This window comes from Dromaius novaehollandiae, chromosome 6 (genome assembly GCF_036370855.1).
Source record: "Dromaius novaehollandiae isolate bDroNov1 chromosome 6, bDroNov1.hap1, whole genome shotgun sequence".
Classification (NCBI taxonomy): domain Eukaryota; kingdom Metazoa; phylum Chordata; class Aves; order Casuariiformes; family Dromaiidae; genus Dromaius; species Dromaius novaehollandiae.
In genome coordinates, this window is record NC_088103.1 from 25,853,819 (window position 1) to 25,878,241 (window position 24,423).

Consider the following 24,423-nt stretch of genomic DNA (forward strand, 5'->3'; position numbering starts at 1 on the left):
CGGTCGCTCACCTCCGGGCGGGTGAGTGCAATCGCCAGGAAGGGCGCAAACCGCGCTGCCGCCCAGCCCCTTCTGCCGCTCCCTGCAGCCGCCCGCACGCTCCCGGGCTGCGGTTGCGCGGCGCTGGCGCTGGCCCGCCCGCCCAAGGCGAGGGGCAGCTGGAAGCCGAAGCGTGGCCCGGCTTTGCCGAGGAGTTCAGCGTGACGGGTGCGCGGGGCTGGCCGTGCCGGCGCCTTGCGAGGTGCCTGCGCGCTGCGCGGGGTGGAGAAGGGCTGCCCCAACAAGGGTGCCAGCCGGGCCTCCTCCCGCAGGCAGCGAGCCGGCCCCGAGCACGGGCTCCCGCGTTCGCCGCTTCGCCCGAAGCCGCCGTCGGGCCTTTGAAGGGCGGCTGGTGGGGAAGCTAGCATCAGCTCACACGATGTAGGGCCGGGGGGTTCGCCTGTCTCCTCCCGCTTCCCTCCGGCTGCGGGAGGGGTGGGGAGAGCCGGGGCTCTGCCTCTTGCCGGAGGAAACCCCCCCTCGCCGAGGCCAGCGAACTCGCGTGGCGCAGGCTGTGCCGTGCCCGCTGCGGGGACGGGCTGCCGGTGTTACGTGTTACGCCGCATGTATGTGTGTCGGCCGCACAGTTCTGGCAAGAGGCCCTGGGAGGAATTAAACGGCAGTAACCCCACGGTAAAGAGGACAGCTCACTTTCCATTTGCAGGGGCGGGCCGGGCCGCAGCGCAGTGGAGTATGAAAGCCATTATAATCTGCTCATTCACTGCTCTTAAAGAGGCAGAGGTTTTCCCCCTCCTTCCAGTCTCCCGGTTGGGGACGGTAACTCGTAGCTCTCCCCATCCCAACAGGGAGTCTCACGCTTTACCCAGCCCGGCCCACCGTGTCGTCAGTCCGGAGAGTTTTAAAGTAACATTTTTATTATGAACAAATAAAATTTCAGATCAGCACAACCAGACATCTGTTTCCGTATTAGTAGAAATTATTTCAAAAAGGTCGTTTTTTTCTTTTCCAGTACACAAAACAGAGATACTACTATGCAGAAATCCCTAAGCTGTGAAAATTGTATCCTACTCACATTTCAACAGCGACAGAGCTTAGACAATGTGCAGATTCAACTTTCCAACCATTCCCCAAACACCCAACACTTGGACATCTGCTTTTCACAATATCGTCGGGGCTGGGAACGGTCTTGGAAAACAAACCAGTGAACGCTTCCGTCAGCACCGGTGTGCGTGTGGTATGCCTCCCTCCTCCTGCTCTCCGTGCAAGTCCGCGCTGGGCCTCGCCACACCCCGAGTGGCAGGGTGTAACCCCGTTTTACAGACAGGGAGACTGAGGCACAGAGCGTTTTTAAGTGACTTTGCCTAACGTTATGCAGTGAGCAAGCAGCTAAGCTGGGAGCAGAGCCCAGGAGAATCACTGCTTTAGCCACTGGGGCCCACTGCTGCATTTTCTTCTTCTACCTCTCACAGACTCATTTAAGCTAAACATACAGAAGACGCGTCCAGGATACAAACATGCCACCAAAAATATATATATATATTTATAGGTAGATATATATATATATATATAGAGCAAACAAAGTTCTACTTAAAGTGTTGTATCTGTTTCTTAATCTAACAAAAATTCTAACTCAAGTACATTCAAAATCACCTGCACCCACAGTTCAATGTAGGCAATTAAATAATTAAGAAACCCCTCAAATGTTCATAATTCAGCAAAACCGAAAAAAATATGGCAAATAGCTGTCAATACTCCTATGTATATTAAAGAAAAATTTAAGGCACCCAGAGATATTTTCCAATCTACCTTTAAAGTGACTGGACAAACACCAGGACTGTTTGGTTACTGCTCCTCAGCTTCCACCCTAGTTCCAGATCTCTTGACCCAAATAAGCACTTGAAATTTGAAGGGAACCCTTGATGTCAAACCCTGCTTCTCTGCTGAGAGGATGTGAAATATTGCAGCATGTCATGGCACGCTTCTCTGCCATAGGGTATGTCACACAACACATTAAGGGCACCAGGAGCAGGGAAATCGTTCGCTTCACTTTCTCCCCTCCCCACCTGCCTTTCAAATTCCTGGATGGAGCAAATTCATCCTCTCTGGAGACTTCCATGATTTCAGAGGGGTTTAGACTAAGGTAAAGTCAGCCCACATTTCAGACTAGTAGCGTTCCTTTTTGTGTGTGTGATGTTTTTTAAATGGAGGAATACAATTCTAGCTGCATCCCTCTTTGCACCACACTGCCCCAGGACAGCCATGAGCCTTAAGGCGGTGAGGGTGCTGCCTCCAGCTGCCGCCGCCTATGCTTAGGACACCAGGAGCTGAAGGGCTCCCTTCCTCCCTGTTGTATCTCTCAGCCAGCGACCACATCGATCCTGACTGCCTCACCAACGAGCAGGGTCCCATTGATGAACAGTAACAAGGCCATGGAAGTGGCAGGGAGGGCAAAGGCAAAGAGAAGGACTTCTTTTCTGAGCAACAAGCATGTTCTCCTTCTCAAGGAGAGTATCACAGAGCTGTCCTGGATCCTGGGGCATTTCCCAGCAGCAGGAGAAAGCAGAGCTGCGGAGACTCGCTCCTGCAAAGCTTGCCTGGATGCGACGTGGCACAGCCGAGGTGAGGAAGTTGGCATCTGCTCTGCCTCTGCCTTCCTTGACCTGCCTGGATAAGGGAGACGCTACAAGCCCCACTCCAACATCAAATCTTTCCAGCCACCCTTGGCCACCTCTTGTGCTTTCCTCCAGCTCCATTTGATGCATTTAAGCAACAAAAAATTATACTATTGCTACAACTAATAATAATAATAATAAAAATAAAAATAATGGGGGGGGGGGGGAAGCGTGTTCAGCCTGGTGAAGGGCTGGAGACCGCTACACCCAAAACCTAACCCATGGCCTGTACTAAAGCTATGGTCTCTGCAGCTTGCAGGAAAGAACGCCCACAATGATTTTTTTTATCCAACACACCCTTCAACTGCGTGCTCGCAATGTCCCGGGGCCCTGGGGGATGTAACTGACCTTTAAGCAAACTCAGCCGCCCTCGCCACGTGCTGTCACGGGGGAGCGGTGTGCTCACCAGGCTAGGAAGCGAGGCAGCGGCCGCCCCTTGCCGGGTGGCTCTCCGCTGTGCTGCGAGCTGCGTGGGGGCCAGCACGCACTGCCCCCGCTCCAGGACTGCTGAGGATGGCCTCGGGCACCAACCCACGGAGGCAAGTTAAGGGCCTGACAAGGAGCTGCTCTCTCCCTCCCTCTCCCCACTCCCACGCTCTCTCCGGAGCCTTTCAGAGGAGCAGAGAAAGCTGATTGCCAACCACCTCGGTAGACCACAGGCAGGAAAACAACTCATTCCCAACTCCTCTCTTGGTCTGGCCTCATCTCACTACGAGGTGGCACACGCTGGGACCGGCATTTTGCCCAGGAGGCCTCGATTCCCTCAAACTCTCAGTGCCACCTGGCTCCGTGTCGGTTTTTGGCAGGCACTTGTTAATCAACAGAGTGGAGCCCGTGTGGAAAGAGAGACCAGCTCCTTCAGCCCTCTGAGATACCCTCCTCACCTGCTTGCTGTGTTTCTAGGCTGTCCCTCACTACCCTGGACACTCGGAGGCGGCACCAGCTGCCCCTCCATGCTCCGTGTTCGGTACCAGGGAGTCCATAGGACACACCTGGACCCAAGGACATCCGCTTGCTGCCCAGTGGGAACCCTCTTCTTCCAGCACATCAAGCAGCTTAACACAATGGTGGAGCTTTGGTTTACATCCTTCTCCTTCTCTCCATTTTGGCAAAGTCTCGTTTGCTGGCAAAATCTTGACGGCTTCTGAACAAAACCACCCCAGGCCAGTCCAGTCCCGCGGCATTGGGTGGCACAGCCCTCCATCTCCTGGTGCGGCCCTTCTCTCCGCAGCTTTCCAAAGCGGCACGTGGAGTCCGGCGCCCGGTGCTGCATCCGGTCTCCGCAGGCAGCCGTAGCCCCAAGGCGCAGCAGGCTGGCGATGGGAGGGAAGGTGTGACACCAGACCGAGGAGGTAATAAGGCCACGGAGGCTTCCTGCCTCCAGTGCTGTCAGCTGCCACCGTACCCCGTGGCCAACTGACAGACCTGCCTGGAGCCCTCCAGAGGCTTTCAGGGCTCTCATCTCCCCAGCTTCCCCTGGCCTGGCCTCACCTGCGTGAGCCAGAGAGGCCACTGCTGTGAGGTGCAAGGGGGAGAGACAACTTCATGCTCTCTCTCTCTCTGAGGGCAAGAAGCGGGGACAGGGCTGCTTTTCCCAGAGAAAGCAGTTTAGTGATGCCAAGTGTCAGCAGCCCTTGAGAAAGAAGGAGGGACAGAGGAAGGAGAGGGGGGAGTTTCTGGAGGTCGGTGAGAGGAAGAGAATCACTGACTTTGGCTCAACTCTTCAGCTGGCAGGTACAGACTTCCCTTAACTCCGTATTATTTAGCCGGCTGCAGTGGGGATACCCTACGCTACTTTCTACCAGCTCCTCTGCCAAGGAGAGACAGGGACAAAAGTAAAGAGAAAGAAGGAATAGAGGGGCTAGAGAGAAAGAGAAAAGAATAACAAGAAGGAAAAACAGAGGAGGGAAAGGGGTGGCCTTGAGCTATAAAGGCAGAGTTCTAGGTTTTAAATACATCACATAAAATACAGTGTGGGCGGGGATTAAAACTCATTATCATTATCTTAAGCAAACCGGTAGCATTATTCAGTAGTTAGTAAACAGAACATTAAATCTCTGTCCAGCGTGTTCGGAGGGGTCAGGAAAGGGAGAAAAAAGGAGGAAGGAGAGGTGTGGATGTGTGTGTGGAGGGGAGCAGGAACTCAGCCACTCTTGTGACTTCCATCTCCAGTCCGCATTTTCCGAGCCAGGATGACTTCCTTGGAGACCTTCTTGCGATCGCTGGCCAGCCCCAGGAAGCACATGAAGTCAATGAAGGCTGTTGTCAAGTTGAAGCGCCAGCCAAACTCACTGGTGGAATAGTCGTAGGGGAAGGTGTGGTGGTAGTTGTGGAAGCCTTCTCCTGCAAAACAAAACCAGGGAGATGTTGCAGAGCTCTTGGTTAGGCCCTCTTTCACTGGGCCCAAAGAACCATGTTCCTGAAACAGGCTATCAGTATGAGTTGAGCTACCAGCTAGACCTGCAGTGAGTCTGTGACAAGCCAGGAGACGCCACTCCATACTCCTATAACACAGACAATCCTAATGCAAATATCCGAAGGGCTTCTCCAGATGGGAGTAATGCAGCTGGACTTCCACTAAGTGACCTACCCTACTCTGGAGAGTGTCAAGTCTGGCTTCAGTGCTCACCCCTTCAATGACATTGTCTGGACTCTTGCTCCTACCCACTGAATCTCTGCAGCTCAGATCCCCCCTACTAAAAAGCCAGGAGCAGATCCTTCGGTGGTGGAGATCAGTGCAGTCCCAGTGATGTATAGAGCACTGCTGTGATGGAAACCAGCTGAGGATCTGGCCTTGGGAGAACAGGCCAGGGCAAATGCTAACCTTGGGATGGCCAGGCTAACCTGGGAATCCATCCTGGGAGGGGATATCTCCTCAGTGTTTCTGTGGGAACACAAGAGATCTGGCTTGTCTCAGACCCCAGCACCCCAAAATCACCAGCTGCTTCTGCAAACATATTCAAATGTGCACCCACAGGTTTTCAAGATGATAAATCTAACACAGATAAGCAGGGATTGCAGCGCAAGATATTTGGCCTGATAAATGGGGCAGAGAGACCTTGCAGCAGGGTAAATAAAATATCACTGTTGAGATAAGGAGGTGCTAAGCGTAGCAGAGTCATTTCCAGCCTGGAGAGAGGCTGGTGCAAGTTGATAACCCCACTGCCCTTATGTACTCAAAAGCCAACCTGGAAAATATCCCCAGAATGCAAAGGCTGCTGGGCTGGATGTGAGAGGTGCAAGGGGAATTGGGGACACCTGGATTCGTAGGGCCAATCCATTTTGTAGGAAAACTTGAGGTGTTAACTCTTATGTCTTCCTGGGCCAGGCTTTTGGGTAGTATAGATTGGCTGAGTGTGATTTGCCCTTCACAGATCAATGATGTCTAAGCCACACTAAGAAGCTGGCCTCTCTTATTTCTCTATATACCTACCCCCTCCAGCCACCAGCCTCCTTAGAAGACATAGTGCCCCTCTGCTCTTTCCTCCCCATCAGGCAGGCCAGCCCTATGGAGCTGCTTTCTCTGCTCCACCCTAGAAGCAGCTGCAGCCTCAAGGGTGGACAGGGTCAATCCTCACTCTGCAATCTGCAGGCAGGGAAAGACACAGACACTGAACTTACCTAGGGCCCCCAGGCTGACCAGGGGGTTCTCTCGTGGGTTGATGTACTGATCATATGGCCGGTTGCCAAACATGTGAGCAGCGCTGTTCACTAACCAGGTGGCATTGAGCCCTAGGACGTAGCGCAGGATGGCTGAAATGAAGAAGCTGATGATGAGGGATTCCTCCCAGAAGTACCAGGGCACTACAGTAGGCAACACGAAGCACATCAGCACCACCGAGGGCTTGTAGTACCTGGAAAGGAAGAGACCAGACGGAAACAGTTCAGTGTCAGAGGCAAGGCAGGAGGAGCTGGTTCAATCCTCCCTTTGGAGGATTCATGCTCACCTGAGTGATACAGAAAAAAAACCAGTATAGAAATACTTCATCCCTCCCCCCTGCATCTTTTGCCCTGGATGCCCAGAAGTGCTTCTTGGAGACTCCCAACTCTTATCACTGAGCCGAAGACAGACTGAACTCCAGCTTTTCCTGCCCTGATCTCACATATGCACAATGCAGCATCCCTTTCACCATGAGTCCAGACACCAGCTATTGCTGTTGGCCTGATCTGCCATTTGCTTCTCAGCTCTGTTGGGTCCCATAAAGGCATCCCCACACTGTGGAGTCCTGTAGAAGGTCCTCTCCACAGCTCTGGACCAGGGTTGCAACTCCTTCTTGCAGACTTGGCCCTGTGTACCATACACCCTCCCAAGTGAAAGCAAGGGACACTTTTCCCCATCATGCAATGGGACATGTGGGGCCTCTCATACTGGAAAGATGGGAGTGGAGAAAGCCAAACCACTCTGATGAGCTGCCAGAAAAATCCAGGGTACAGAACAGAGGAGAGCCATAAACTTTGCCTGGTTCATCTGGGACTGAGCTAGGGACCTCCAGAATGAGAACAGTTACTACACAAGTTCAGTCTCCCATCCTCACAGCCCTGGTAACAGGGCTGTGGATGAGCGGCATGTAAGAGCATCTTAAGGCTTTATTCAAACATCAGCCCATTGTAGTAGGCACAGGGTAAGTGACAAGCCATCATGGCTCAGGTTCATGCAACGAAAATCCCAGTTCAGTCCCTGAGCACAGTGGTTTCTCCTGGCTGGCAGCGCTGACAACTTAGAGACACCCCACAGGAGAGGCATCAATAAATCAAGACTGTCCTTCTCAGTGACTGCCTCTCTTCTGCCCATACTTTCAGCTTCTGTTTCACCACCATCCAGGAGACTGATGCGAGACGGGCAGAGGAACAGTCTAGAAGGCTGGTTCCGTAACATCTCTGAGGAATGGCCTGGAGGCACCCTGCAGCCTGGCTCATAACCAGCCAAAGTGGGAGGCTGGACATGTACAGGCAGATATGAGGGGGTTTGGCAGCAGGAAGCTCAGCCCACTGCAGACAAGATGGTACAGGGCAGTTGGGTGGAAAAGGCGCATGGATTTTAGGTGGTAGTACCAGTTCTTAAACGCCTTCTACAGAAGAGGTGGGTTCATCCCATGGCAAAGCCTCAGACGGGCTGCAGGTGCAACATTTCTCATGAGATGCCCTCAGTCCCCTTTATGCCAAACTCTCCTCCCTCAGAAGTGCCTGGGCTCCCCAGCCCATTTGCAGGGTCTCCGCTCCATCCCAAACCAGCTCTGCCCTGGGGCACCCCCCACCGCTCACCTCCGTTGGAACATCACCACTTTGTCAGCCTTGATGTCGCTCAGGTCGAGTTTCTGGCCCTTCTCTATGACATCTGGGTGCTTGCGCACCAGCAGCCAGCCGATGTGGGAGAAGAAAAAGCCCCGCATGGCGTTGTGAGGGTCTGCATCTGTCTCAGAGAACTTGTGGTGGACACGGTGGTCTCGGACCCACTCGTAGATGTCGTTCTGCAAGGCAACAGGAGCAGAGAGTCAGAGCTAGGGCGAAAGGCTCTCTTTGAATTAACAAAAGAGCCTAAAACAGTTGAAGCACCTAAATCCCATGACCTTAACTCATATCAGTCATTTTAACTCTCTTCAAGATTTGGGTTGTTTTGGCTTTTTAAACAGAGGCTGGACCTTCTTTGCTCAACCATTTTGTTTTTCTTCAAAAGCTGCTTTTTTGTGGGCATTCTTTTCTCTCGTTTTAAAATTAATTTTAAGCTGTGGTCTAAACATCCTCTACAGCATGACAGGCTCTGACTGGTCAGTCTGTTCCCCTACCCCCGCAACAGCCAGCCCTAATTGGCCAGATTGTGTCTCCTCCCTCACACACTCAGCTCTGGTTGGTCACTTGTCCCCTGTCTTTATGCCAGCTGAGATTGACCAATCTGCCCCTTTTCTCTGCATTGACATTTTCCATGGGTCAACCTGCCTTACTTTCCCTGGTATTGCCAAATCAGATGGAACTGTTTAACAGAGGGTGAGATTTCTATTAACTTTTTTTCTTAGAAAACAAATAGTCCTAAAAAAGTGAAGGTCCCTCTTTAGAAATAGAATAAACACATCATTTCAATGACAATTATCAAAAAATAACCCACCCTTCCACCCCCTAAAGAGTTCAGTTCAAGCTGCAAAATCAATACAGTTTGGAAATGTCAAAGTTTTCATCATCTGTATGATTGTTTCGGCCAGTTTTAAGAATTGCTTCTATATTAATTGCCTGTACTCATTCCTTTATACCAAGATTTCAAGGTGCTAAAAGCCATATTACACTGTCCTAGAAAACAGGAAACAGAGATCCAAGCACTTTCCTATTTCCTATTTATGCCTTTAAGGATTATGTGACTTGGCCATGTCCACACAGGGAGCCTGTGGCAGAGACACAACTCCTCCCGACTCGGTCTCAAGTGCCATAGCCACCAGACACGCATCCTTCAACTGAGAGGAAATGATTGCATGGGCCATGCAATGAGACAGTGATAGATATGGGCCAGGAGTCATCTCTCGCTTATATCCAAATACTGGGAATTGTTGCACATCCAAGTATCACCAGCCCCTACTGATGTTAGCCACAGCTTGGTCACAGCATCCCCCAGAAGAACGTGGCCAAGCAGTCTTCTCCATCCATTAAGCAGAGAAGCACAGTCAGTACCCATGCTGGAAATGTTTCGCCTGTGATCCTAAGTCTTTTTCACATCCCAGATCCCATACAGCACAAAGTAACTTGAGAAATCCCAGCCTGAAATTTGACAGACATCTGAGGATGCCTTCTTTGTCTCCTGGAATCCTTTCACTGGAAGTAGGAGACACAAATTTGGAAAGAGACCACGTACTGGCTGGATACCAGCTGGAGAATGGTAGCACCTCATCCCTCACAACCTGTGCATAAACACTCACAAATCAGAGGTCTCAAAGCTGGAAAGTTGGGATCTTGACCCAAACTTAAGCACACAGAATTTCTACACATCTTAATTTGGGGCCGACTCTAACTGCAACCTTGTCTGAAAATCATGGCTTTATGAGACCAGCCTGCAAAGCCAAGGAGAACTCTTCCTTTGTCAGGAGTTTCCAACTACAGGTTACAACCAGAGGAGCTCCTGCTGTGCTGCAGCTGCATGGTCTTGTAGGCAGAGGAACTGACACAGGGCAGAACTGCTGTATTCTCTGAAATCACAAGTCACTGGTTGCTGCTTCAGCAGCCAGTAGGCATTCTCTGGAACACCTCAGATAAGATAATTTATGGTATTCTCTGGCTTAAAAAGTTACCAGCCTGATTTTGGAGTGGCTGCTACTAATGGGAATGAGGTAAATTCAAAATAAACCTTCTTTTGATCTCATTGAAAATAACTATTTAAAAAAAAATTCCATGGGGCATGGTACTGAATTTTCAGTAAAACTTTGGATTAGTTGCTATTGAAGCTGAAATATCTGTCTATCTCATATCTTTGTCTATCCCTATCCCCTAGAGCAATAGCTCAGCAAATTCTTTCCCCCTCTGCCCTATAACCCTGCAAAAGACAGTCTTTGTGTATGACTGGCCAAAACACAGCAATCCATCCTGTTCCCTTGCTGAGCACTTGACCAGTAGCTGGAATCAGCAGCGTGGTCCTTCCTATTCCTTATGAAACACTCTGGTTTGGTACTAACAGGGAATAGGAAAGTGACTGATGTTTCAGAAAGTTTTCCAAGGCTGGAAAAACATCCCCACACTCTTCTGATTTCGCGACAATGAAATGACGTCCTCTAGGGCTACACAGTGGGGAGAGACAGATGATGTCTCTGAAATACCTGGTCCTCTTGGGCTTTACTTTTCACTCTCAACTCAGCTGAAAAATCACTTAAGGGCACAGCACTGACTCCTTTCTGTGCACCTTCTTCTAGCAGAAAGTGCTCCACCCTGCCACACTCCTGAGCACTTCCTAGCACATTAGCAAGCCTGTACAAAGCTGTTTGGAGTACAGTTGGAGAACAGAGTGCTGTTAGAGCACTCTCACAGCAGCAAACATGAGAGATCACCATGATTTTTCTGTACCAATCCAATCTGAGTTTTCAATTGTAGTTTCTTCTAAAGGGCCATCTCTGCTACTTTCTACAGTCTCTAAGGACTTCCTGGTTTGTTTGCTTCATGAACTGTGAAGTGCTCTCATGAGTGGTTAGGCAATATCATGAGGTGCTTATCAGCTTATATGGGCCACTATGAATGCGCCCAACCCTTCTCTCCTTGAAACAGCATTGCCCTGGGATGACTCTCTGGAAGCTAGTGGCAGGACCTAACAACATGGTTATTAGGCATCATCATTCTTACTAACCACAGAAGGATGCCCTAAATGCATAATCTCAACGAGTTCTTAGTCCTTCCACGGCAGCAATTTCTACAGCTTGGCTCCCTAGACTGTGCAGATGTGTCCCCGTTATCACCAGTGCAGCAAGGGGAGGGTGAGGCAACTTGAACAACAGGAGAGCACTTGGCACTTCCACATGTCCTTCACAGGACCCAAGAACAAGCATGGACAGATTGCACCTTGAGGGAAGGGTACATTCCTGCTTTGGAGAGCTTTCCTACCCCTGGTCTTGGCCAGCAGTCCTCCCCCCACCTTGTTAGGAAGCTTTGTCCCGGAGTCATGCTCTGAAGTGACAAAGCGAAGACAACGAGACAGACTCCAGCACCAGAGTGTCAGGTGGAAAGGGTCGGTTGTTGCTCAACAAGAGGTAGTAGGCGAGATGAATCTGTCTTCAGCTTGGGGAGTGCTCCCTTCTGAGGACTGGCAACACATGAGGAAGGTGCTTACCTGGAAGGCCATGGAGTTTGCAATGGTCAAGACGATCCGCAGGGGCAGCGTGGCTTTGTAGGACCGATGGCTCCAGAGGCGGTGAGCTCCAGCCGTTATGCTCAGAGCAGCCACCATGAAACACAGAACAGCTGAAGAGGAAAAGAAAGTGTTGGGGCACTTAGAGCAAGGCAGGCTGTGGCAAAGTTTTAGGCAAGTTCAACACAAAGGCAGGCCTTCCGCCAAAGCTGTACAGGCAAACCAGGAACCTGTGGAAAGCCTAGACTGGGGCAGTAAAACCAACATGAGTGCCCTTACTCCACTGCAAGGCATTTACCCTCTCTGTGACCATCAGGCAGGCTTGGCCTGGGAGGCAGAAGGCCCCGTCCGGATGTCACCTCAGGGTCTCAGGACTCCAAAGTTACCACAGGCTTCCCAGGCAAATCATTTCAACTCCTCATCTGTGACCGAAGGAGGATACTCTCCTTTACAAGATTCGTCTCAGGGATCAATCCTTCAGCATACTGTTATCTGACATGGCGGAGGATGCTTAAAATTGTATAGAGCCACTGCTTCTACATTGCTCTATGTTAACAGCTCTAACAGGTCTCCACATTAACAGCCTCACCAAGGCACAGTTCCCCGCCATTCCTCCTAACCCCATTGATCGAGGGTCTTGCTTTCCTATCTCACTACACCTCACTAAATCTCTTTTGCATTCTTTTCACCTAGAGGCAGTAGATGGTCTTACAGTTATTAAGGGCGACAGTTCAATCCCAGGGTTAGGCTTCTTGTCTGTTTTTTTTTCTGAGCAGAAGCTGACCAGAGAAAGGTCTAATTTACCATCCCACTGAACCCTGGCCTTCAGTCACATCACAGACTCAAAACTGCCCAGAGCCTCCCATTCCCAGCCTCTTTGTGATCCCCCTCTCTGTTCAACTTCTGCGGCATTTGCAGAAGGAAACTCCAAGGCCAATAATTCATTGCAAGTCATGCCCAGGGCAGAGGCACTTGCTGCTCGGCCCGGATGAGCCTCAAGGCTGCTTCATGTGCTCCCTTTCTACACAGGCCAGGAGGAATTCCTCGCCCCTCTGGCAGTGAGTGAAAAACACATCCCTCTCCCCCGGGATCACATGTTTATGTGTCCCCTGCTCTGTGTGTTCCTGCATGCCATTCTAGTGCCTTTGGTGTTTCACCCAGGTTCCAGCATCTGGCCCTAGAGCTAAAATGGAGAGAAATCTCCAGTGTGGTCACAGCAGCATTACATTAGGAAGCTGGCGATCAGAAGAGAATTGGATCTGAAAAGTAACTCTTTTGCCAGAAAGGAAGGGCAGGAAGCTTGGCAGAAAGACGGAGGGTGTTCAACAGTTGCTCTTCTCTGCAAGCTCAGACATCGAGAGGAAAAGGCACACAAGACAATTGATCACCCTTCAGTCCCCTGGGGTAAGGGAAATATTCCCAGTTTCCGCATGGGATAACTCTTTCTTTGGTATAAATTTGCAGGTTTCAGCCTACTAAATCAATCATGCAAACAGCACCTTATTCATATACATATCCATAGGCCTATGGATAGGAATCTCCAGTATGCTTGACAATACCATTTAATCACACCAAATGGCTCTAATCAAGCTTATCTTGAACCCAGAAAACAGATATTCTGCCAGAAACTTGTCTGGAATCAGAGATTGGAGACATGTGCAGGGCACTGTCACCCTGTTCTTTCATTAAAAATAATTCAGGCTTTATTTCCTATCATCTGCTGTTCCCTCTTCCTTCACTGTATCACCTCCTTTTTGTTTTTCTGCATTCCAAGCTTAATCTTCTATCAGCTAAAAGTCAGTCTCAGTGAACTGAACACCCTCTTCTGGCCCCTTAAACTTGCATGAACCCTCCTCACTCCTATTCCCCTGTATAACAGCCACCTTCCCTGTCTGCTGATCTGACCGTGACTTCCTGTCTTCTTCTTCTCTCTTGGCTTTCCCATCTGCTGCTGAATCCAAGGCAAGCCTCTGCCCAGCACATCTCTTCCTCATGTCTCCCAAGGCCTCTGCAGTCTCTCAGAGGAGCCAAGAGATCACCAGCCATAACTGTTTTATGGGGCATGAGAAGGGATGAAAATAAAAGTAAATGTAGCAATATCTGGCTTTTGCAGCAAAGCTCACAAAGCTGGCCAAACCTGGAAGGGGAGAGGGGAGGGATGTTGGAGCAGGGTGTTTGGTTCATGTCTACCTTTGGCTTACTGACAGGGAAATATTTATGCAGGACACCTTGAAGGTTTTCCCAAGCCCAGTGATGCTAACTTGAAGATTATAAGCTAGCTCATGACAAGTTTGCTGTTGGTTTTAGATTTTTAAGACTTATTTTAAATCAGTCTCTATCTACACAAATTCATAGAGAAGAAAAAACCCTTGAGAAAGCACCTAACATTTGACTCTGATTTGCAGAACCTCTCTGGCCTCAGACACTGCAATAACAAACTAACCCACTCTTGGACATTTCAGACACTTCCTATTAGTGGCAGGAGCATGACACACCACCATTTTCCCCTGGACATAAGATGCTATACCCAGAAAATCATAGGTCATAAAAGCTCTGAGCAGCTTTTTACCAACTGTGCGTACTTCTGTTGGTGAGATAAATTTCTAAGGATGACAGCAACTTATAACACAGCTGGGAGGAAGATCCAGGGATCTGGGTTTAAACCCCAACCTGTATGGACATTATAAGAAACACCAGACAGGGAGTGCATAGAAAAAAATGGCAGATCGCAATGGACTTTGAATCAAGGATGTAGGGGGCAACTTGCTGGAAAAAGAGCAAGGCCAGTAGGTGTGAGCTAATAGTGCACACAGGACAGCTAATTAAACTATGTAATCGTTCATAATCTTTAATGGCACTGGAAAGTAAATGCCAAGTTAGGTGAGTGCAGTGAGTCCAGGCTTCTCTCCTTGGCTGGGTTATTTTTTTGAAGACATAGCAGCAAGCACAAGGAATCACAAAAGAGACATGGCGGGGACACCAGCAGACCCAGAAACCTGAAAACCTAGTCCTTGCTTTGGGTAGCCTTGAGTGAAAACGTTTGTTAAAAATTTGGAAGAGTAACCATTGTTTTTGGGTGCCCTGGCATAAAACAGTCACCATCCAACAGCCATCATCCAAAGCCGCTGTGGCCACAACTCTCTAACTGTAATCTCATGCTGCCTTGCCTCTTGCTTGTATGCTGCAGCTGTTTTTTATCTAAGGAGGAGACACATTGTGTGGGAAAGGAGCTGAGTCTCAATCTGAGCATACATGATATCCAGCCCTGCAGAAACCTAAACCCTTGGGGCTACTGGCTCCATCAGCCATACCTCAGAGTTGCTGTGACAGTGATAATGACAGCAGGACAGCAGGAACAGGGTATCGACAGTGAGATTGAAAAGCCTGGTAGAAAACAGAAAAATCAAGCACCTTAACGATTCAGAGGACTCATCGCCACAAAAAGGCACAATGATGATCATAGCTTAGGCAGAGAATGAGCATTGCACAGGGAAGAAATAAGAAAAGCTCCTTCAAGATCATACACTAGGATTGAAATTGGAAAGAGGATGGAGAAGGTGAGATAAAGTAGTGCTGATTATCATAGCTCCTTTGTGAATCTGCCTCAAACTGGAGGACTTAGGCACTCCGCCAGTGACACCAGCTGAGGTTTCAAAGCCACATTCCACACCATGGCATGATCTTGGCTGTGAAGTATCCAAGGAGCTCTAGACAAAAGATTGTCAACTCACAGGTGATGTCGCCAGTGACCCACTCAACTGGAATACAAAAAATTGTGACTACTGGCAGTAATACACACTCAGTGCTCCAGAAATGAAGCCCAAAACAATTCAGAGTCAGTCATGCCTATGTGATTCACTGCCCTTTACGTCTTTGAGACATGGATTCAGACCTCCAGTTATGATGGGAAGCCAGGAATGTGCTGAAGGGTTTGTCACCTGTAGTGAACACCGAGGGTGGTTGTATGGAAAGGTGTCCCAGCTCCAGCAGGGGTCCAAGAGACTTCTGCTCAGCAGGAGGGAAAACTACAGCTCTAGTCTGTTCCCTCCCTGCCTCCCAATCCCTACTAGCTGGGTGGGTCCTAAGGATAGCAAGACAATTACTATTTTGAGGAGAAAGATGGCAATAGTAAGGAAATGAATACAGACTGCATAAGCAGGGCAACAGTGTTTAGAAGGAGCAATTGGAGCTGCTAAATCCTAACTCCCCTGTCTGGCAAAATCAGAACTTCCTCTCAGCACTCAGAGAAGTTTGCAGCCTGCTAATTAAACTTGCAGATGATATTAAGTGGAGAGGTGTTGCCAGTAGTAGCCTTGATGGGAAAGCAACAAATGACTTCTGTAAATATTGGCTGGACACATCCATAGTAGTACAATTGTTTTTTCCATTATTGACTGCAATTTTTAGACCGTCAGAGTTACCTAAACTTTCCAGCAAGATCTCTTTGGTCCAAAGATGATGCAGCAGCAACAAAAACCGAGTATCAACCCATTTGTCCCACTGCTGGCACTGCAGGGAGTTGGGGTAGCGTCAGACCACTAAGCCAAGAGGAACCATCACTGCTTTATAGTCACTGTTGGCCAGGCCAACAATGGTTAATACAAATAAAGCAGTCTGCTACACCTGAGGGCCTGGAAGACAACCTGCAAATCATGTTTCCGGGGAGGATCAGAGCAGTGAGAGAAGAAACTGTCAATCACCTTTGCATCCTCCCCTTTTGGACTCTGTGCCTTTTGGCAAATGACATGAAATCTTCCCATGATCAGTAAGGGCAAAATTTTGTCAAGTGCAATAAGGAAGACAGTAAATAACAGAGGAGCTGGCTAGAGAGCGATAGTGTAGAAGGGCTTGGAGCATTCTCGCTACGGTGAGATCTCACCTGATCAACAACCCCAGCTCGTTCTGGGAAGCTCTGTACCAGAAAGAGATCAGGGGATACAATGCACACAGCAACGAGAACAGCAAACAATGATGAAGGCAGGGCTGGAGAACTTGAGAGACAAAGAGGAATTAGCACACAGAGAAATGAAAACAAAAGAGGACACAGTGACCAATATAACTGGTTTCAGAGAGACAGGAACATCAAGAAGACAGCACTCTGGATGAGGAGGGTAAAAGCAGGGATTGCTGCTTATAAAAATACAGTAGATGGATCAGTAGATGGATCAGTAGATGGATCACCAGGCAACACAGCTGACCATAGCATCACTATAGAGAACACACGGGGCCATGCTGATTCTATATTATATGTACATAACCTAAGGAAGAGATGATCTGAAAATGAAGGGCAGCTCCCAGCCTAGCACTGGGAGAGCTGCTCTGCCAAGAACCCATGGTGTACCATTGGGAACAGTACAAATCTCTGTACTGCCCTGTCCTTGTGTGTAAAATGGGAACTGTAGTCCTCTCCTTGCTAAGAGGGGGTGCTGGGAAGATAACAGCAAGTCACTAGATGACACAGTCACAGAGGCCCTCTATATCCCAGAGAAAGGGAAAATACAAGAAAGAGCAGGGAGCCTTGCTGAAAAACCAGACCTGTGGAGTATCAGAGTATCCCAGCTCCAGTCCACACTCAAGGAGAAAGGACTAATGGGGGCTGTTTGGACTGCTGAGTGCAAAACAAGGTGATCCTTTCCTACAACAAGTGCTGTGATCCAAGGCAGGGAGCTCTCTGGAGCTATTACAGTTCTGTTAATGGAGGATGGATCTTTAGCCAGTCCAAAACAGTGCAGCTCCACCAAACTCCATGCCCTTCTCCTGTTCCCAGTTCCCAGGGCATTCGTAACTCCAGAAGCCACCGAGGAATCACACAGTGCCTCACAGTGGCAGGACCAGCACCTGGCTCCTCACATCAGAGTTCATTGAGCGAGGGTAGCAGGAGGGATTGGGGTCAAGAAAACAGGACAGATTCCTACAAAACTGCCATGGGATGCCTCATGGGCATCCTGAACAAGCATGTGATTGCAAAGACACTGCCTCAGAGGCCATTTTGGTGGTAAGATGGGGTTTAGTAGAATGCAAAATAGCATTAACCTTGCTGAATCAAGATGCTCAAACCAGCTTAAGTATTTCAGGGGAGCTCAAGGGAGAAGGGTTGGCCTGATGTGGAAATCATAGCACATTTCAGCAGCCTGAACTGAAACTGGGGAGCCCAATTCACGTTGTCCCTCCTTGCCCCAAAGCCCTGAGTATATTTGGCTTGGGGTTGGATGACCCAAGGCGTCAGCACAGTATGTGAGACAGCAGCGCCCACCTTGCAGCACAGAGCCCAGGGGCAAGACTTCCCACCACAAAGAGCAGGATTGGAAGCCCTGAAACACTCCTCCAAGGACATGCTGAGGCTGCATGTTCTGCTCAGCCCTGCCAGACCCAGGGAAAATAAGCACAGTGCATCCTTGGAGCCTGTCAGTTTTTCACAAGGGAAAGGCCCAGCAAAGTTTCTTTCATAACGGCCCCCTGACAAGCTGCGCTAGCTGCACAGAGAACATGTCAGCGCCTGTTTCTTCAGATGCTGTAGCCAGCTTTTGGCTCAGTCCTGTAACCTTGAGTGATGCTTATCCCCCAGGCTTTTGCCTGTGAGAGACTTGCATGGCCAGAGAGGGGAAGACTCAGTCCAGCTGTGCAAGGAGGCACCCCCTTCCTGCTCCAGCTGTGATACTCCCAGCTCAATGCTGTTGGGAGGACAGGCTTGGAGAGTGCGATAGACCCAGGAGCCCATCTGGCCGGGGCAGGAAGGAAGAGCACAAGACTCCAGGTGGACCTCTCCAGGGCCTGTCTGCAGCCTGCTTGGCCAGGCTATTTCTGCCAGACGTTCCCCAGGGGATGGGCTTTACGGCTGCTTCCAGCTCCCAGCTGAGCATTTTGAAGGAGCACGCTGAAATCAAGAGCATTGCCGCGGTGCCAGCAGGTTTCAAATGTGACTGGCGCTTTTTGTTTCAGCATGGCCTATCTCACAAACAGGCAGGGCTGGATGCAGTCTCTGGACCTCCCCATTGGGAAGAGTCTAGCTGCTCAAATCCCCCAAGGGGCCATACAAAACCTCCTGGAAAGTGCGGCCCCCCAGCAGCTTGGGCCCTGGTCCCAGCTGCCTTTCAAACAGTCAAAGGAGAAGGTTGGTTCCCACCCAGGGCAAGGTCTCTAAGAAAGAGGAGCTTCGCCTAGCTACCTTCTGCTTGGTTGTGCTTTCCATTGGAATTCGCTGCCTGGAGAGCCACTTAAGCTGCCTTTTTTTTTTTTTTTTTTTTTTTTTTGCTGCTGCTGCTGCTTTTATTTATTTACTTTTTGAAAGTTGTCAGACAATTCAGGATGATGGGGGCTAATCTGTGCTTTTGGAAGAATGATAAAAGACTGAGCTTTGGATTTAATTCTTGCCTTTTACCTTCAGCACAATTGTATTTTGCCTCTCTCCCCTCACAAACACATGGAGTCCCTGCAGGGTATACATCCTCCCTTGGAAAGAACAGTAATGGTTGTTATTTTCAGGCAGTAGCCTCACTCCAAATAATGTCCTGTATTTTGCCTCCCTAGCCACCCCTGATAATGCTCTTACTAGCATCTTTTCTCTGACTTTTTGGGATCATCACTGTGCTCCATCAAACTTTTTTTTGTGCTTCATCCCAGAAGTGGCTGCATTTTTAAGTGTGGGCTTCTTCCCTAGCAGGAAGCATTGCAGGCCACACTTATTGCAAGTTTTAAAAATTCTGCTCACTCAGTATCAGAACTCTTCCTAGGAGAACCAAATGTTCCAGAAAATTGGGCTAGTAAAACTGTCCCCAGCTCTCCTACCTCCCACGGTAACAGTCTGCTAGGCAGGGGACCCCTGTGAGCTAGCAAGGATGGGTAAAACAGGAGGAAAGATCCCCCCACATCTCATCTAATGCCTGTGCATCAGATCTGCTCTTTAAGTAGCCAGGTAGTCCCCTGACGAATCTTTCCCCTTCGTGACCTTACAGCAGGCACTAGCAAGCCCTCCCACAGCTTGCTGTGAAGCTGGCTGAGCAGTTTCTTCCAACAGAAGACCTCCATTTCCTTCTTTCTCCTCCTTGAGTCCCAGGGCCTGGAGGAAAGAAAAACCCAACAACTAGGCTTGCAGATGCCAAGAAACAAGTAGAAGTACGTACTTACCCCATGCCAAGGTCAGGATCTTTGCATAAGGTATCAGCACCAACGCGAATATGCCCCCCAAATGCAGCAGGCTCATGAGGATGATATTCCTCCAGACATATCGCAGGGGTGGTTTGGGGCCCTCCTTCTCACGGTAGGTCTCATCAAAGATATCATCCATCATGCCCCGGTCTCCTGCCAAGTCCTCATGATTGAGTGAGTTCTTCTCCATGACGGCATCCCCATTCCTGGTCACCCGAGAGGTGAGGGTGCTGACAGTGGTAGTGGTGGGAGCAGAGGAGAACTCCTTGGAGAGGTGGCAATGGACATTTTCAAGGAAAGAAAAGGGAAAACAAAACAAAACAAGAAGTTAGTGGTTACAAATGCAGGGAATTGTAACATGCAAGAGCTGGGCTGGCAGCACCAAGCCTTGAAGCCTTCGGCTCCCTGGTAGACTCCTTTCTTGCAGCTTACCCCTTGGTACTAAAACCAGCCTGCTCTGGCCCCACGGAGTGATGGCCTGTGAAAGTGAGTGGGTCTGTTCCTTTGTGGGGAGGAGGTGAATGGTGCACAGGGTGCAGGAAGTAAAGCAAAAGTCTTGAAAGTCAATTTTTCTACCAGTGGCTTTGACGAGTTCATTTGCAGGCTGCAAGGATTTTAATTTTCCTTCAGTTTTATTTGTGGGCATTTTTAGGTGGGCTTGTGCATAAGCAGACAACAATAAAGGAAATCTTGTGAATGAACAAAGAACTGGGAGAGAAATATGATCTGAAATACAATTTTATTTTAAATCATTGGGCTGCTCCTGTTCCTGCATATTTGTATCACCGCACTAGGGATCACTAAGGGAACATCACAGAGAGATCCACAGAGGCATCCCTCTGTGGTGCCTCTCTATCTCCCCGCGCCTCACCATCCAGCTGGGGATGTGGTCAGACCAACACGCTTTGAGATCAGCAGAGGGAAGCTGCTGAGTAGTTATGCTTCCAGTTAGACCTACAGTTCCTGTTTCATGGCTGGCGCTGAGCCTTTTATCCCTCTCCTGCTTTTCACCCAGAGGCAAGCTGAGGCACAGGGAAGAGAATCCTCCTGGCAGAGGCTACCCAGCACACGAACAGGAAGATTTAAGAAGCAAGTTCGGTCACTCTGGCTCCCGGCTCCTCTCCGGTAACCAAGATACAGCATTCCCTCTCCACATGCTTGTTTGCCCTGGCCCAGTGACAGCCCGCCCGATCAGGCACGCATGACGAAAGGAGCAGGCAAGAGTGACCCTAACGAGACAGGTCATTGAACCCTGAATCACCCGTTTCCACCTCCGCGACGACAGCCGCCTGTTTGCTGGCGCTCGTAGCCGTTTGCCAGGTCCAAACCCAAGCACCCAGTCGGGCTCGATCCCAGAAGTGCCAAGCCTGTGGGATGCGAGTGATGGGAGGGCATGCCACCCCCCATCCCCTCACTTTCCACCCTCTTGGGAACCTGCTCGAATGGGCCCAGCCCTCTGCTGCCCGCGCTGCTGGAGCCGTTGCCTTTGCACGCTAAAGGGCAAGAGAGGTCGCGCCCGGTAGGAAGGGGAGAGCCAGGATCACTGGAGACACCTTGGCAAAGCCTGGAGTCTGCAGCTGGGACAGTTCACTTCCGAGTAGAAATCTACCCTGAATTAAAAGCTGATTTACCTCCAGACACCTGGGATTTCTCGAAGGCCACTGCTCTGCCCTAGCCTAGTTTCCTGAGGGAGGCATTAAGATCAGGCGAGGCAGCTTACGTGGCCACCCCAACTCCTCCCTTTCTCAAGGGTAGAAACTAGAGGTTTGCAGACATACCTTCCTACAGGGAGGAGCTGGCAAAGCCAAAAGATTCCCCACATTTGGTAAGTAAAATGATCTCTACATAGGCAGCCCTCTAAGTTTTTCTTTCTAGAATCAAACACTCCCTGGTTAGAAAGGAAAAAACCTGGATGCTCAGTATCCTGCTGCTTTCAGTGAATCCAGACAGCTGTTGAGCTTGGGACCAGCCTTCTCTGCATCCTGGCTATAGGCTGCTTTTCCCTGCTTTTCTAATCAATGTCAGTTTTGAGGGTGTGATACTCTGGGCTGCTGGAAAGTTGAGAAGCAATCCTAAAAAAAGAACCATGAGAAATGGCTTCTAATCTAGAGATTAGGCAAGTAAAAGTCCTGCCCATTCCAAAGTGTCAGATATTCTCATCTGACATTTTGACAGGAAGGCGTAATTTTCTTCCTTGGCTGGAAGACAATCTACCAAGGAGACCTAAGACTTGTCTATGCAGGAAAAATTCCCAGCAGAGATCTGGTGGTATAATTAGACGGGTAACGCTCCCCATATGGACATGCTGATTCCAGGGTAAGAATGTGGGGTTGGAGTTGCATTTTCTTCCTCTATGATAGCTTATGTCACTGTCAAAGTTACACAGGAGTAAAGGAGGAGAGAGCGCAAAGAAAACAGCAGAGAGAAAAAAGGCCTCTTCTTGCAGAGTCAGAGCAGTCACATAAGGAATGTCACCGGCATACCTATGCTGCTGGAATTGCACTGATATAAACTGGTCATTTCTCACATGTAGCCTAACCTTAAATCAAAAGGGCTATAAAATGGCTGTAAAACACAGCTCCACCATTACAGACATGGTGGGGGGAGGACAGGGAGAAGAAGGGCAGCTATTTAGCTGGGGATCAGGGAAACGAGGAGGAAAGAAATAGGATTTTTATCCCCTTATGGCTCTAGTGGCTCCTACTGCTTCTATCAAGAAGTGCGGGATGGGAATTGATTTGGGCTCTAGAGCTGGGAGGGGGAGAGAGTAAGCTAAATCATTTTCATGAGCTTTCCCTCATTTCGGAATGACTTTGCAGCTCTCATCTGCAGAACAGATGTGTTCCCCCACCTCCGCTCCCCACACGTACCCTACCAGCGTTGAACACTCAGTAGGTTATCCTGGCAACCAGCCAGCGTATACAGCCAACGGGCGCTCAAAGGCTCCAGCCCTGGTTCAGCCAAGGGGCCCCAGGACACCGAATCTCGGGCCCAGTATACTGGAGTATGCCCAGTGGGACCCAAGGACAGGATTCTTTCCAGCCTTAAGGATATGCCCCAAACTACACGCCTAGACCAAGAAACGCGGTCTGAGCACACCGTCCTTGGCATCCATTTCGGGGGAGAATAGGCAGTAAAATTCTTTACATCACAGCATCCTTGGAAGGTCACAGCACCTGCACAACGGGACGGGGGAGACCCCGCGTGCCGGGGACAGGCAAGGGAGCACGGTTGTGGTTCACCTCCCGCTCGGCACAGGTAGGAGGGGGGCAGGAGGAGCATGCAAGAGAAAGACCATCAGAATCAGCCCCTGCTTCCCCTCATCCAAAGGGTGAATCCCAGGAGACACAAAAAAAAGGAGAAGAGAAAAAAAAAAAAAAAAAAAAAAAAATCTGTAAAGACCCAACAGCTCTACATATCTTCCTGGTGCCAGGTCATTATTCAAACCTTCTTATGCCAGAAATGGGCTGTTCCCCCCATTGCCTGTTTGCTCGGCTAAGGCAATGCAGACACAATCATTCATTTCATCTGGGCAGCTAGCCGCTTTCACCTTGCGTCTGTCCTAGAGAGGCTCCCTGCTGCAACATTTGGGTTACAAATGCCGTAAGCGAAACCCTTTTCTTACCAAAAAAAAAAAAAAAAAAAATCACGGTCTGAGCGTTACCAAAAACCACAGTACTTCTTGGCACAAGAGACCTTCCTGAACGACTCTTACCAGAACGCTTAGATCGACGTTTTTAAAGTAAACCTGTATTTTAGTCTCAGCCTATTCCAGGGCACTCCCCCTCCCTCCGCAAGCCTTCTCCAGGGAGCTAATCCTAGCGGCGGATATTCCTGTTTCATTCACTGTCTCCCCGTGAGGTTTGAGTGATGTCTTAAGTTAGCAGCAAATGACTTTGCCTAGCGATTGAAAAGTGGCACAGAAAGCACACGCACGCACACGCACACGCGTGTGTGAGTGCGTGCACAAGCACAGACAGAGGAATAGATAGACATTTTCTCCTAAGAGAGCAGCGGCGCAACCCGTCCTTAAGTGAAACTGCTGAAGGCGGCAGGAGGGAAGAGGAAGGAGCGAGGGCAGCACAAAGAGCGGCGGCGCGGCCTCGGCGTCCCGGCGCCCCCCGGCAGCCAGGCAGCCCCCCGGCAGCCCCGCGCCCAGCCAGGCGGCCCCGCGCCCAGCCAGGCGGCCCCGCGCTCACCTCCTCCTGCAGCACGTGCGCAGGCATGGGGCGGCCGCGGCGCGTCCCCGGCTCTCTCCCTGCTGCTTCGCGGCGCTGCGCGGGCGCGCTGCTCCCCGGCGGCGGCGGCGGCGCGGTGTCCTGTCGGCCCCCGGGCCCGGCGCGGTGTGCGGCTGGGGCGGGCGGCGCGGAGGTATTTAAGCGGGGCTGCTGCCGCGGCGCCCCGGCCTCCCGGTGACCCCCTGCCCGCGGCTGCGATGCGCGGGGTCAGCGCGGCGGGCGGCGAGTCGCGGCGGGGGCCCGGCTCTCGGCGTGCCCGGGAGGGGAGGGGAGGCGGGGCGGGGCGGGGCGGGGCGGGGCGGGGGGCGGGAGGGAGGGAGGATGCTGAGGAAGAGGAGGATGGCGAGGGCCAGGCTCTTTCATGATGCCTGGCTGCTTTTCTTTTTTTTTTCCTCGCTTTTTTTCTTGCCTTTTTTTTTTTTCCCCCTCGCGAGCCGATTGGCTGCGGGAAATTTGGTGCCACCTCGGCCTGCCCTCGCCATTGGCTGCCCGCAATCTGCTGTTCGCTCCCCGCGGCGCGCACCCTGCGCGCCCGCTGCCTGCGCGCGCCGCTCCGCTC

At 50.5% G+C, this 24,423-nt stretch overlaps 1 protein-coding gene across 1 annotated transcript; it reads right to left on the minus strand.

Annotated features, from left to right (window-relative positions):
• Window positions 1-893: 893 nt before the first annotated feature.
• Window positions 894-24,150, minus strand: SCD (stearoyl-CoA desaturase). Its single transcript, XM_064513967.1, has 6 exons — window positions 23,826-24,150; window positions 19,606-19,891; window positions 11,464-11,594; window positions 7,935-8,140; window positions 6,294-6,526; window positions 894-5,015 (listed from the first exon to the last, which is right to left on the minus strand). The coding sequence occupies exons 1-6, from the start codon at window positions 23,850-23,852 to the stop codon at window positions 4,816-4,818; spliced, it is 1,083 nt and encodes a 360-aa protein (XP_064370037.1). The 5' UTR covers window positions 23,853-24,150; the 3' UTR covers window positions 894-4,815.
• Between the last annotated feature and the right edge of the window lie 273 nt (window positions 24,151-24,423).

Bases quoted from the DNA above. Each gene is read 5' to 3' on its own strand.
- SCD (XM_064513967.1), bottom strand. From the start codon at position 23,852: ATGCCTGCGCACGTGCTGCAGGAGGAG. The intron at 19,892-23,825 runs GTGAGCGCGGGG...CACCTCTCCAAG, and splicing joins CGCACGTGCTGCAGGAGGAG to GAGTTCTCCTCTGCTCCCAC. The intron at 5,016-6,293 runs GTAAGTTCAGTG...TTTGTTTTGCAG, and splicing joins GGTCAGCCTGGGGGCCCTAG to GAGAAGGCTTCCACAACTAC.